This window comes from Alternaria burnsii, assembly GCF_013036055.1.
Source record: "Alternaria burnsii strain CBS107.38 chromosome Unknown 750, whole genome shotgun sequence".
In the NCBI taxonomy this organism is placed as follows: domain Eukaryota; kingdom Fungi; phylum Ascomycota; class Dothideomycetes; order Pleosporales; family Pleosporaceae; genus Alternaria; species Alternaria burnsii.
Genome location: NW_024066108.1, coordinates 385,083 through 397,901, shown reverse-complemented (window position 1 = coordinate 397,901; position 12,819 = coordinate 385,083). Strand labels below are relative to the sequence as shown.

At 51.2% G+C, this 12,819-nt stretch overlaps 5 protein-coding genes across 5 annotated transcripts; 2 read left to right on the top strand and 3 right to left on the bottom strand.

The window, feature by feature from the left end:
* Positions 1 to 234: 234 nt before the first annotated feature.
* Positions 235 to 1,876, bottom strand: GT037_001515 (major facilitator superfamily general substrate transporter; the record flags this gene model as incomplete). The annotated part of the gene is made up of 4 exons (XM_038926562.1): positions 235 to 1,056; positions 1,113 to 1,190; positions 1,246 to 1,624; positions 1,686 to 1,876. The coding sequence occupies 4 exons, from the start codon at positions 1,874 to 1,876 to the stop codon at positions 235 to 237; spliced, it is 1,470 nt and encodes a 489-aa protein (XP_038789854.1).
* Positions 1,877 to 2,216: 340 nt separating this feature from the next.
* Positions 2,217 to 4,746, top strand: GT037_001514 (uncharacterized protein; the record flags this gene model as incomplete). The annotated part of the gene is made up of 5 exons (XM_038926561.1): positions 2,217 to 2,347; positions 2,417 to 3,015; positions 3,068 to 3,099; positions 3,149 to 4,448; positions 4,499 to 4,746. 5 exons carry the CDS (start codon positions 2,217 to 2,219, stop codon positions 4,744 to 4,746), a joined length of 2,310 nt encoding a protein of 769 aa, XP_038789853.1.
* A 538-nt stretch (positions 4,747 to 5,284) lies between these two features.
* GT037_001513 (uncharacterized protein) lies at positions 5,285 to 7,627 on the bottom strand (the record flags this gene model as incomplete). Its single annotated transcript, XM_038926560.1, has 1 exon — positions 5,285 to 7,627. One exon carries the CDS (start codon positions 7,625 to 7,627, stop codon positions 5,285 to 5,287), a length of 2,343 nt encoding a protein of 780 aa, XP_038789852.1.
* Positions 7,628 to 10,336: 2,709 nt separating this feature from the next.
* GT037_001512 (uncharacterized protein) lies at positions 10,337 to 11,314 on the top strand (the record flags this gene model as incomplete). The annotated part of the gene is made up of 6 exons (XM_038926559.1): positions 10,337 to 10,355; positions 10,477 to 10,545; positions 10,595 to 10,854; positions 10,903 to 11,085; positions 11,131 to 11,201; positions 11,251 to 11,314. The coding sequence occupies 6 exons, from the start codon at positions 10,337 to 10,339 to the stop codon at positions 11,312 to 11,314; spliced, it is 666 nt and encodes a 221-aa protein (XP_038789851.1).
* Positions 11,315 to 11,487: 173 nt separating this feature from the next.
* On the bottom strand, positions 11,488 to 12,339 carry GT037_001511 (uncharacterized protein; the record flags this gene model as incomplete). The annotated part of the gene is made up of 1 exon (XM_038926558.1): positions 11,488 to 12,339. One exon carries the CDS (start codon positions 12,337 to 12,339, stop codon positions 11,488 to 11,490), a length of 852 nt encoding a protein of 283 aa, XP_038789850.1.
* Between the last annotated feature and the right edge of the window lie 480 nt (positions 12,340 to 12,819).

The following is a 12,819-nucleotide window of genomic DNA, read 5'->3' as shown; positions in this document are numbered from 1 at the left end:
TCTTGCACTTCTTCTGTCATTCGTGTGTGATTGCACCTGGTCTTCCTTCGACGAACGGACTATTGAGAACTAATGCATTCTGTTGCCTCTATACCCGATGCATCCGGATGCCATTCCGACGAATCCAAACAAGAAAGAGGACGAGGGACTATCCCTACTGAACGAGTCTGACACTAAAATACAGGAGGTTGAGCCGCCGTCGCGCTCCAGAGACGGCACCCATGGTCTTCATCACTACAATTTTACCACAAACCGCGTCCTTAAGGTTTCTCCATATCGGTAGAACAGCCATGGAACAGGCGTAAACGCAAGAGTGATGAAACCCAAGACACTGTTACCCCAGCTGAGACCCAGTTTTTCGTACAACGGCGCTGCAACAAGGCCCAGAAACGCGCCGAATGGAGAGCGCACAAGAAGATTAGTAGCGAGAGCCGAAGCTGCGGCTTCTGCACCAAAGGAGTCCACGAGGTATATCTGGCCGGGTATGACAACGAACAGAGATCCAAAGCCGATGATGAGAGTACCCAAGATAGGGACGATCCAGTGGACGTGGTGGTAGGCGCTCCAGCCGTACATGAAGCAGCCCAGCGATGTGATGGGCCCAAACCACTTCATTAAGACGAGACGCTGCTCTGGCTTGCTGACAGTACCACCCTGCTTCTGCCCGAGGAGTTTGTCGCTGAGAACTGAGAAGACCACCAGGCCGAGAAACATGCCGATTCCGAGACCGAGGTATGCCAGCCCTGATGTCCCTTCATCAAAGCCGTAGACTCCCTGGAAGACAGTAGGGAAGGTGGTGAAGAGAAGGAAGATGAGACCAAATAGCACACCAGTGTAGAGAGATATGAGCAGGACAATGGGCGAGAATAGGAGCATCTTAAACGGCCGTGTAATAGCACGGACGAGGACCTGACTGGGCGTCTCTTTCTTGGCTTTATTCGGCTCAATCTCCATACCCTCGGCGTCCTTCGGCCACCGCTTGGCTTTTCTGCGTAAGAGAACAGCAGCATTGGTTTCGCGCATGAAGAACATGGTGGCCAAACCGATGATACCAGACTGAACGCAATACCGATTAGCAGTTGAACGTTTGTTATCCGGCCAGGATGACCTACCATGATCAAGATTATTCGGAACGTCCAGCGCCAATTAGTGTACTGCGACACGTAGCCTCCGATGATCGGGCCAAGCACCTATGTGGTCAGCATCTAGATAGAAAGGGTCGTCCCGACTGGAAACCAAACGTACAGGTCCTAAAATTGGGCCCATCGCGAACAGGGCCATTGCCTTGCCTCTTTTCTCCTGAGGAGTGATGTCTGCGACCGTACCGCCGCCAATGGTCATTGGCCCCGAGGCAGCGCAGCCGCAAAGGAACCGGAAGACGAGAAACATGGACACGTTGGTACTGAAGGCGCATCCCACAGTGAAGGCGATGTAAGCGGCATTACAAACGTTGTAAATGACGAGTCGGCCGTTCAGCTCGGACAGAGGCGCGAGCAGAAGAGGGCCGAATGCAAAGCCTAGCACGTAGAGACTGACAGTCATGGCCTCGACAGTGGAGTTGGTGATGTTGAACTCCTTGGCAAGCTGGGGTGCTCCGGGGGCGAACATAGTAGCCGCCAAGTTGCTGGGGTTCTCAAGTTAGCACTCGTGTACTGGTCTCAGGATCACAATAGGTCAGTACTTACGCTGTGAGGGTAAAAGTGCTGACAATGGCCACATGAAACTTCTTCTTCGGCGCTGGCCAGTTCAGGGGATTTTCAGGGCTGTTGGGGTCACCCCAAGGATCGTTCATAGACTCCGTGTGTAGTTGAGCAATCGAGGAGTACTGCTCACTACCCACTTTTGGATCCCGGTCGCCAGCAGTTGAATGAGCCATTGCACGTCGAATATCCATCGATCTGGGTGCCTGGCCGTTATTGCTATGCAGGTTGCAGCACGAACATTGGAAGCAGTACGGCTCTCTTGAAGGCTTCCTCGCTTTCTTGGTCGTAAAAGGAAGTCCGCGGATCTGTCATTTGCTCCGGTTACAGAACAACGTCAAGCCAGAAACGGACGTGAATGTTCTGGTTCTCCGAGCGAATGGTGGTGAGACTGAGCGACCAAATGCAGTAAGTCCGTGGAGCACCGGAGCGGACGTAGGCGGGGCGGGTGTTCGTGGCTTACAGGGATTGACACGCATGAGTTTTAGCAGGAAGCTTGCCTCTACCTCGCCGACAATGTTAGAATCAAATGAACCTCAACTCCCAGAGTGGGGCCCGGGCAAGACGGCCAGAGGCAGGGCCCGCTTACCCTCCAGCAGGCGTCGCGAGCGACCTCAGTTCTCCTGCAACCTGTGCAGGCAGAGAAAGTAAGCTCACCGCAACCTATACTCACTCGCTTGATAGAAGGGCGCAAGAGCTAACAATAATCTTATCAGACTGCGATGCGACAGACAGCATCCCTGCGCATCGTGTGTGCAGCGTGGGTTGAGCCTCTCATGTTCATATGCCGCTCAATCAGCGGCGCGCCCGGTTGGTGCTGAACAACCTGTACGCACGGTACAAGATCGAATCCAGCAGCTCGAGAACTTAGTGGTGGACTTGATGCAAGGAACATTGGCAAGCCACGCGGCCCAGTCTGGTCAAGCCCTCCCAACGTCGCATTTGCCGAGTCCGTTGCTCACGACAAGTCAGTCTGGCACGGACAGAGTGCTGGAGACTGACAACAGCGCCTCACCTGGATCTGAAGCGGGTAGTCTGCAACTGACTAGTTCTGGTACCAGTTATGTCAACAGTTCTCATTGGGCGGCAGTTTTGAATGGAATCGCAGAACTCAAGGACCATTTCGAGAGTGAAGAGAACAGTCCTGCCAGCACCGATGTCCATGATCTTTCGATTCCTGAGCGAACGGGCCCACGGCTACTCTATGGCTGTAGCAAATTTCCGACCAAGCAAGAAATCATCGAGTCTATTCCTCCACGGCAAGCTGTAGATCGTCTGGTGTCGCGCTATTTCAGCTCCTTTGAGATGTCTACGGGTCAGTATTGTTCAGAAGTGAAACTTATTGTGAAACTGACAGCGGGACGCAGCTGTGTTGCACAGCGCTCAATTTTTGGAAGAGGTAGGCCAACGGTCTGCCTAGCTGCAACTCGATTGCTAACATCGCCAAGTACGAACACTTCTGGAAGGATCCATCCGCAACCCCAGTCATATGGCTTGGTTTACTGTTCACCATCATGTGTCTAGCGGCGCAGTTTCAGATATCGAGGCTTGACCCTAACAGCCAGACTCCAGCGACTCCCTCGACAGAGCAAGATCTCGAGAACATGGTGGAGACATTTAAGGACAAAATTGTGCAATGTCTGATTCTAGGAGAATATGCCAAAGGTGGCCCGCACGTGCTCGAAACGCTCCTCCTATACATTGCAGTTGAGCTCTTCTCTCGAAACGACGCCGAGATTGGGGTTTGGATCCTCTTAGGCACCGCGGTTCAGCTCGCAATGTACATGGGATATCATAGGGACCCAGAACAGTTTCGAGAGATGTCGCCTTTTGTGGGAGAGATGCGAAAGAGGGTCTGGGCAACAATCGTCGAGCTTGATATTGGCATTTCCGCTCAGATGGGCCTTCCCCGGCTGATCAAGCAATGGCAGACGGACACGGTGGAACCTGCAAATCTTCAAGACAATGACTTCAATAAGACAACCAAGGAGATGCCTGCAGCTCGGCCAGAGAACGATCTCACTCCTATGCTATATCGGCTGGTAAAGGGCCGAATGATGTCGACGATCGGCTTCATCTGGGACTTTGCAGCCAACACAAGGTCTTACACGTACGAAGATGTCATGGGCATGGACACGAAGCTGCGAGGGACCTATGTCTCCATCCCCGAGTGCCTCAAATGGCGATCAATGGCGCAATGCATTCTCGACTCACCACAGATCATCATGCAAAAGGTTTATCTGGAAATCATGTACCACAGAGCGAGGATTGTACTCCACCGGCGGTATCTCAATTGTTCGCCGACCAAGACCCCCTACGGTTATTCCCAACAGGCATGCCTGGACGCAGCGCTGAAGCTTCTTGAATATCAGCATATGCTGCAAGAAGAAACGCGGCCGTTTTGTCAGCTGTACCAAGAGCGGTGGCGTGTTACCTCCCTTGTCAATCACGACTTTCTCTTGGCCACTAGCGTCCTGTGCGCGTACTTGCAGCAGGTCCGTGGGGAGACGGCGACGGCAGGCGCCGAAGGAGGCACCAGCGTTGACACGATACAAGCATCCTTACAACGCTCATACGGCATATGGCTCGACTCAAGCAGCTCGTCCAAGGAGGCCCAAAAGGCCGTGAGCGCGTTGAGTGTCATCCTCGGGTCTCAGGACTCCATGGACACGAACACCAACGAGACGGACATGTCGTTTGATCAGCTCCCCGCGTCTCCCGGAACTAGCGTTAGTTTCTACCCCCAGAGTGAGTGATGCACATGGCGCCGCCCGTATCTTGAGGCTAACCTGGCAAAGTGTTTGGCGACTCGGCCGGCTTCGGAGTCCAATTCCCCGTGTTTGACTTGATAGGCCTGGGTAATAATGCGACTTCGCCAGCGGTACCACCGCTCAGCAACTTTCAGGTCTCGACACCTGCCTCTAGTAGTGACTGGCAGATGTTGAATGGTGAGCTGCTTCCAGGCCGCTTCACGACATACGACGGACGCGACCCGACTGAGCGGATCTTAGCTCTGGAAAGACCCTGGAATGGGGCTTTCTATTAGCTTACGACGATTCATAAGAAAGCCGGCGGCGACACATCAACGCTGCGCGAACCCCACACCCAGTCTGGGCGGGCCTACACAGTCGTGACTTCCATAGACCAGCGGCCCTTTCCATTCCGATGAAACGAACACGCAGAGCAGGGGCATATGTCGTGCAATGGCAACGTCCACGGGCAGGACGTTACGTAGGGAATCTACCAGGTAGAAGAAAAGCTGGTAACAAAGTCCGATGGCTGGATACTCGTTGCACAGCGCTGTTCTTGGTGCTGTCGAACAAGTAATTCTAACAACTTGAATATGATAAACGTACATTTTTCTACATACGACCATAGGACACTGAAAATTAGGCTTCCCGTCCGCTCAGCCATATACAAGCAGTGTACCGGCGGATTAGTAGTTAGGTGGGTGACCACTAGCGAATCCCCGCTGTTGTATGTTTTTGCGTCTTTTTGCTCCATAACACGGCCCATTATGCAATTTAGCCTCGTCAGATTTACGAGAGCTCATAGTAAGTCCATGTGTAGAAAGGTTCTGGTCATCAGACGAGATGCAGTACCTTCTCGTGGAGATCGCCCTTGTCTCGTAGGTCTAGTGCTTCTCCCTTCTGGAGTCCCTCAACATAGCACTCACCAATGAGACGATAGCAGTCGGTGCGGGGAAGAGCATGACTTTTCGCAGGCGCTGGTATACATTCTTTTGACTTCTTTTTCTGGAACGGACTCCAGCTCTTCAATGAGCCTTTGAATTTCTCGACTGAGCGGGTAGCAAGATCCAGGTCAAGGTCCAGCCACTCTGGACAGTTGGGTCCTTTCGTTATTTTCTGCACGACGAAGGGCGTTTTCCCTCCATACAGTACGCATACCTCGTCTCCAATTCGTGTAATCGGCGGTCCACTGCCAATGTACCCCGTCTCAGTTACGAAGATGGCCCGTCCAATATCCACAGCGATGTTGAATCTCAACGCCATTAAAGATAGCCTTTCTAAGGCTTCTTCACTCGAGACATCCTCCGTACAAGGCTGCTCTTCGATGTCTCGCTTATTTGGGGCAGAGAAAGCGCTGAATTTCGGAAGTGTGCCTGGTTCCTCTTCTTTCGCGTATTGAAGGCCAAACTCGTAATACGCAGTAAAGTACTGCCCAGGCGACCCCGTTCCAGGCGGTCCGCAAGCAGAACCCTCCGTAATGACCTTCGCAAATGCTTCCCCTTTAAGCGAGTACCGACCGCGGCCATTAACCTCCCAGCCCCAAAGGATGGCCTTCCATATCTTTATGACAGCGCGGAACTGGTTCAAGGAGAACATTGGATTGTGATCTTCACGGATATCATCCAGATGGGTGTATACCTTCGCGATTCTGTCGACAACGATGCCTTTCAGGGAGAGTATGCGGTCATCTTGCGATTCGACAATACACGGTTCGGTATCGTATGTTGTTCGGAAAGTAAAATGGGACATGCGCCGCACGATAGCACAGTTGCTGTGGATTTTATCCCATTTGGGCACCCAGGAAGATTGTCCCTTGTCCCAGGCAAAATTTCCTTCGTCGTCACGCTCCTGACGTACTGAACTCAAGATATGCAGTGTCGGCTTGGGTCCGTAGGAGCCGGGCATCTCGATGCAGTGTCTTGCAACATCGCGGAACACAGCTTCCCAGTCTCGGGCGTAGTCGACGCGTAAGCGCGGGTATTTCTCGGGTGTTAGGGATTCGATGGATAGGCCCAGTACTGCATATATCTTGTCATGCGGGACTGTAGAGTTGAACCTAGATATTTGATCCAGTCTGCGCATCAAGGGCGGAGTCTTATACCTACGACAGGTCTCGATCATGGAGATATTGCTCAATACACGGAGGCCATCTATGTCATCTGGGTAAGCACGAGCTATAAACCAATCCACCGCTTGTGACAGTTGGCCCCAGCCGAGTCTCGCATCCTTTCCTACCATTAATAGCGTGTGGTCCACACTCGATGCTTCCTGGATGATCCATACGCGACTAAACCATGGCCTGCTCAAGAATTTGCTCAAGCTCTCCCATTCCGGAGCACCAACCTTGGGGAGACCGACCGTGCTCGGATCTTCAAAAGGCTGCATGCCCCCAGCGTTACTCATGAACAGCTTTTGATAATCCAGTTTGCCAACCGTGTCTTTCCCACGCACGATTCTGTGTGCTTTTTTCAAAAAAGATATAGCCTTGATCGCAACGTCGACTTCATCCCTGTCGTTTCCGGTCCCGTCCATTATTACGTCGCCCAGCCAGACGAGTACTCTTTCGCACATTGTGTATATATCCTTCATGCGCATGACCTGTATATTCTTCTCTTCGACATCCCGCTGGTTGATACAAATAGCGTCTACCCATAGTAGCTCTGCCTTTTCCGTATTTCTGACTCTCCGCAAGGCTGCCTCCAGATTCATCGTCACCTCGATTATCTTGCCATCTACCTTGATCTGCTCTTTGACGTCCGCATAGCCCCACACATAGGACAGTGCATCGAAAGCGCCTGAAACCTCTTCCAACGACACAGTGAAAAGCTCGCACTGCATCATGTCACACTCGGTGCAGATGCACGCATCTCCACAGCACACTTCGTCACGCAGGATTTTGCTGCGTTCGAAATCCTGCACGAAGACCCTCTCGAACAGGCATTCAGTAATGGCTCTGCAGTCCTCCTTTTCGCAATCACTTTCCTCGCCATCTTGGTGGTAGTGGCCGCTTCCACCGGGTACGGTCGTGGGTAAGATTCGCAATAGTCGGATTTGGTCACCTTCAAGAGGTGAGTGAATGGGCAATGAGTAGGTAGGCGGCGTGAGCAGTGAGTTGGTGGATGGGAAAATGCTTTGTGCCCGGCGGCTGTCGCCCCTGCAGCACTCGTCAAAAGGCATGGAGCGGTTATGGGGGTGGATGAACTCGGCGTTCTCGAGACAGTCAGAGCAGTAATCCACTCTGGGCGATCCAAACACTTGTAGCGGACAACGTAGATGTACTTGTCGCAGCCACTGCAGATAGCGCTGTGATGAACGTTCATGCCAGGATTGCACTGGCAGCATGGGTGAGACGTCACCGACATGTCGTCGATTTATTTCCTGCTTATAACTACTTTCCTGAACTCCTATATTAAAGTATGTTCCCGTGAGAGGGGCTGTGCTAGAGCAACGCCCGGTGGCTATTCTGGGATAGGATTTGGGGGCCAAAAGTTTCATGATCTAATGAGGGTATACCTTAATGAAGACTTTAAGAAGCTGCAGAGTTATGAGATGTTGCACAAGGAAGGACGATTGAAGATAAAGGCTGTGCTCGCAGAATGGGGTCACAAGGTTGATGAACACGATGAGGCGAAGCTGCGGACGTTGAGGTCGACAAGGAGCGTGACAACCATAACCACAACTATTTGGAGTCGGTTTCGTAAAGAGAAAAGCAAGCAGGTATTCGCAATGAATCGTTTCGCGCATCCATTGAAGCGTAAAAGCGCAGCTTGAGCGGCGTGGCGTCATCGCGGTATTGAGGCGAGTTAAGAAGTAGCGGGTGCGGATGAGTCGTTCTTCGCGAGTGGAGCAGCGGGCACAAAGTTATGCGCTCTGGAACCGTGGCGGGAGGTGTGGAAGGTGGATATGGCTCAGTGGGGGCACTTCCAGGGCTCCTCTACCGCCGCCCCACCTCTTCAGCTCTTCGTCAATTTTGTGGATTATCGCGCAAGGAAACCAAGTCGCAAGCTCCACCATGCGATGAACAGCCACTCCAACATATAATAAACCAGGGTGAGATCGCATTCCAGAAGATAGACGAAACGCTGCTAAGGGATTTGAAGTTGATCGATTGTCTCGTCGCGACCGGAATATGTTTGGCATACCTTAATCCACTTGCTCATGCGGCGAACGTTTCAAACCCCCATGATAATGCAGTGCAAGACGCCACAGCATTTACAATTCAGGCGAATGACGAGGCACACATGTTGTATTCTTCTTAACACTCCTTCAGTATGGTATCCAATATCTCAATGACAACAAGCCGTGACGAACATCCTGGATGCTGTCAACAAAACGAATACTCTATGGCCATATCATACACTTTCCGGCCCTTTGAATTGCACTATAGTCGGCCCAAATCCAGATACGTTGTATACTTGGGTGGCTGTCGACTTATCCTATGAAGACCTCGTCCTGACCATGCCTAATATCAGCGATGGAGGAAACTGGATATGGCCTTTGTATGACTTGTGAGTCTCAATGGAGGTCAAACATATACGACATAAGGCTGACTGATCTCAGTCATGGCAGCAATTTTGCCTGGATGTCAATCAATGAAGATTCACCAGCTGGGGAAGTAACTATGTCAAAGCAGCAGTATTGTAACCCCTCATATACCCTGTGAGTTGCCTATTGATTTCAATAGGTGGCTGGCCGACAGGCTGATGCGAACAGAATGAGAGCTGATGCGTTGAATAGAGCTAGTGCAGGTTAGGGAACGCTTGTGCGAAGCGAGACAGGGCTCCGGGGTAGAGCAGCAGAGCAAAGCTTATGTATGCATGACAAAATGATGCCGTGAAAGCGCACCAACACAAGGAAGTAAGATCCATGTCGCTATGTACGCACAGACAATGTGATACGCTAACGGAGAACCATGGCAGGCTAGGATAAGGTCTTAGCATCGCAGATCGCATGAGGTCTGTTTACGGAGTTCTAGCGACACATGTGACAAAATATGTACATGGTCGTTTATAATTGGCGTCAGAATGGACCGATAACCTCAACTTGCAGCGGGAATTCCGAAGTCATCACAAATCAACTCGGGGGCTACGTACATTACAGTACAGAACTAGCAGTGAGCAGATGCATTGCCTTGCTCGTTCTCGCATAGGTCTGCATGATGTGCAATCTTGTACAGCGGACTTCGTTAGGAAGCGGGTTGTCTAGAATTGCGGGGATCTGTGCGCTGGTGAACCTCCTCCTTATTATAAAACTCTGCCGAAACTCCCCTTTGGACGTAAATACAAGCCAGAAAGATTAAGCCTGGCTTCACTCGTGACTTGTTATGATCTCGCAATGTCTATCCCTGAAAATACATTATGTTCTAGATCATCCTCTGCGTCTGATACAGCGATAGCCTCTGGTGGTAGGCGACTACTCCCGTCCTCTAAGGCAACAACGCCTTGGTGTACCATAAAAGCAACTGTAGCTTGCAACAATTGCAGAGCTCTCAAGAGAAAGGTAGCGAATATTTCTTGACTTTCGTCGCCACAAACTAACCTGACTGCCACTAGTGTAGCGGAGATCGGCCACAATGTAGCTATTGTCGTTCTAAAGACAGGATGTGTATCTACGCCGAAGCTAGAAGATCAATCGTGTCTTATGAGCGGCGCCTGATGCAACTCGTCAGCGAGCTGAACGAGATGAAGTCACTGTTGTACCCACTTGCTACTGCATGTGACCGAGAAGCTGCCGCTGCATGGGCTGTGGAAGTTAGAAAGCATGGGTTTCAGTATTACAATGCTACATTTATCAAGCATTTGCTCTCTGTAGGTTATTCGACCTGAATTCTCGACTAGACATGAGCTGTTAACCATTTGAGCAATAGCCGTCGGCCAAAGATTCACAATGTACAACGTCCGGTCCGGTGAGCGAAAGCGTACAGGTGCAACTTGGGCCAACAGAGGACCCGGCCTTTTGTCCCATTTCTAACAACACGTAAGCGCTTGCTCTATTCTACTTCTTGCCAAATTGCTGACCAGCTGCAGTTCTTCAGATATCCAACCTCTCTCGACAGATAATGCTTCCAATGCGTCTCACGGTAGCATCCAAGAGCAGTGCGTGAGGTCAATTAATTTGGTATGAGCCCTACAAAGAATCGCCTAGTCGAGAGAGAGGAGATTACTGAACCACTACTCTGTCAGGCCGCCCAGGTCACGGAATCACGATGGCGTACCCAAAGATTCCCTCGTGAGCTAGAACTACAGATTCAACAGAACTGCGTAGGCTTGACGGAGCCGCAGGGGAATCAAAACGAGAGGAGGTTTGAGAACTTCGAGGAGAGCCGTACACCAGCATATACGAGCAATCAGCATACCATAGGCTGCTCCCCAACGACAACTTTCTACCGAGGTCTACAGATTGTAGTGCGTGGAGGCTTTTCTACCTACGCAGATATGCTGATTCGTAACCAGAAGACCGCCATTGATCAGGGTCTTATATACAGGGTATACGAACCAACCCAGGCATATATTGTAGGGTGGGTCGATCTGCTGGTTCAGGTGGCTTGCATTCAGCTAGTGCTGCCATCGAGCAGCACTCAGGATCTGGAGGAGCTACCTTCTATCCCTATCTGTCTGGTTAAGAAGCACGATGCGGTAAGGGCGGGGCTATTCTTGGTTCCTGTACGTACGTGTTGGCAGCTCTCATGCAGTGGATCAAAATGGGTAGATCTGACCTCGTTGGAGGAGAGCTACAGGCCGTTCCTAGAAGAGTATGTGATTTCTGTGCATTTGATGAGCCCGCGTCCTAACGATTAACAGCTTACATGCGTTGCTTCTGCTTGATGGTGACGGTTTAGTACACGGCAAAGGCAGCGGAACATAGTCGATTGTGATACAGGTGCTGGGCAAGCAAGAAACGCTGCTGCGGCACAAATCGTTGTTGCTCAGGTCAGCTTAGGAATCGTCGTCACTCAGATCAGATCAGAAACAGTGCAGTCCTGACAGCCTACGAATACAACCTGATGCTCATAGAAACATCTGTCATTATCTGACGCTCTACACCTCTGTTTTATGCCCCCTTGAGCACTCGCGCCTTTCTTCGAACCGAATTTCCCCACCTAGCCGTTCTACTTCTCTCACCGCTGCATCTCTCTGACTCTCCAGCTCCTTTATATACTCGACTGCCACAGCTAGCACCATGCCTTTGCTTGGCTTTGAGAGGTTCATGACATCAGCTGTGCTACTTTGTGGTAGGACAGGAACGGCCCTACGTAGCCGCTCTATCTCAGCGTTGAGCTTCTCGCGGTACTTGCGCTCAACTTCGGTGTGCGGAATACACTTTGACTGACTAGCGCTATTGGTGATAGGGTTGGCATAGGTTCCTGAGGAGGAATGATAGCGGCTTTGGCGACCTCGCTTGCGTTGAGTAAATTTAGAATCAGGATTTTGAATAGATGGAGCACGAACTAGAGTCGAGCTCCAACGGCTATGCTCTGGTGGCTTAGATGCTAGCGCGGTAGGTGCAGGACTGCTGGGGCTAGGGTTATAGCGACAGAGGTTCGATGTAGTATTATTGGCAAGTCCAGCTACGGAAGTGTCGCAGGAGTCTTCTACATAACACGGATACTGAGACGTAGGATCGGCCCATGGGTCAAGCTGGGCATTAGACGCTCTAGACGAGGTATTTGCTAGCGGCTTCTTTCCAGGAGGAACATTGAGTGCAGTCGAAGTGCAGAAGAGAGCGGTCTTCGACCATTCTGTCTCAGGATAGCAGTGCATATCGAAAGGGTCGGAGTCCTCAAAGTAGACACCGGGAGGTGTAGCCCCAAGCTCTGCGAGAGATGGGTCTATCTGACTCTGAGGAGGGAGAGTTTTACCCTCCGGGATGGTTCGTTCATATGTGGCCATAGGGTGAGCTGGAAAGCTTGAAAAGTCCATAATACTAGAAGTTTTTGGAGAAGGCGCTGCTGGATTTGAACGTTGAAACATTCTGTCACGGCTTACTAAATGACCGCATGGCACCGTATTGTGCCTCATCTAGATCCGTTCAATCAGCCATTACATCGATGGAGATTCCTATGTCAGACTGCTTCAGAAGCACTCCCAACACATAGCGCCCTTACTAGTAGTAAGACGGTTTAGCGTCTGAAACGGAACCGTCGATCTGGAATCCTCAGCGTGGAGCAATCATAGCGGAAAGGCACCTGTATGCATTTCCCAAAACGGGTTGCGGCAAACCAGCATCGTCGAAATGTTCAAGTAGTCCTTTACAGCAATAGCGGCTACTGTTAGGCGATTAAGAGCCTTGTAGTCGAGCAGACACGGGCATCACTAGGTCTAAACTACCTAGGTAAACTTTAATTATCCCGTTCTCTGTATGGGTAACAG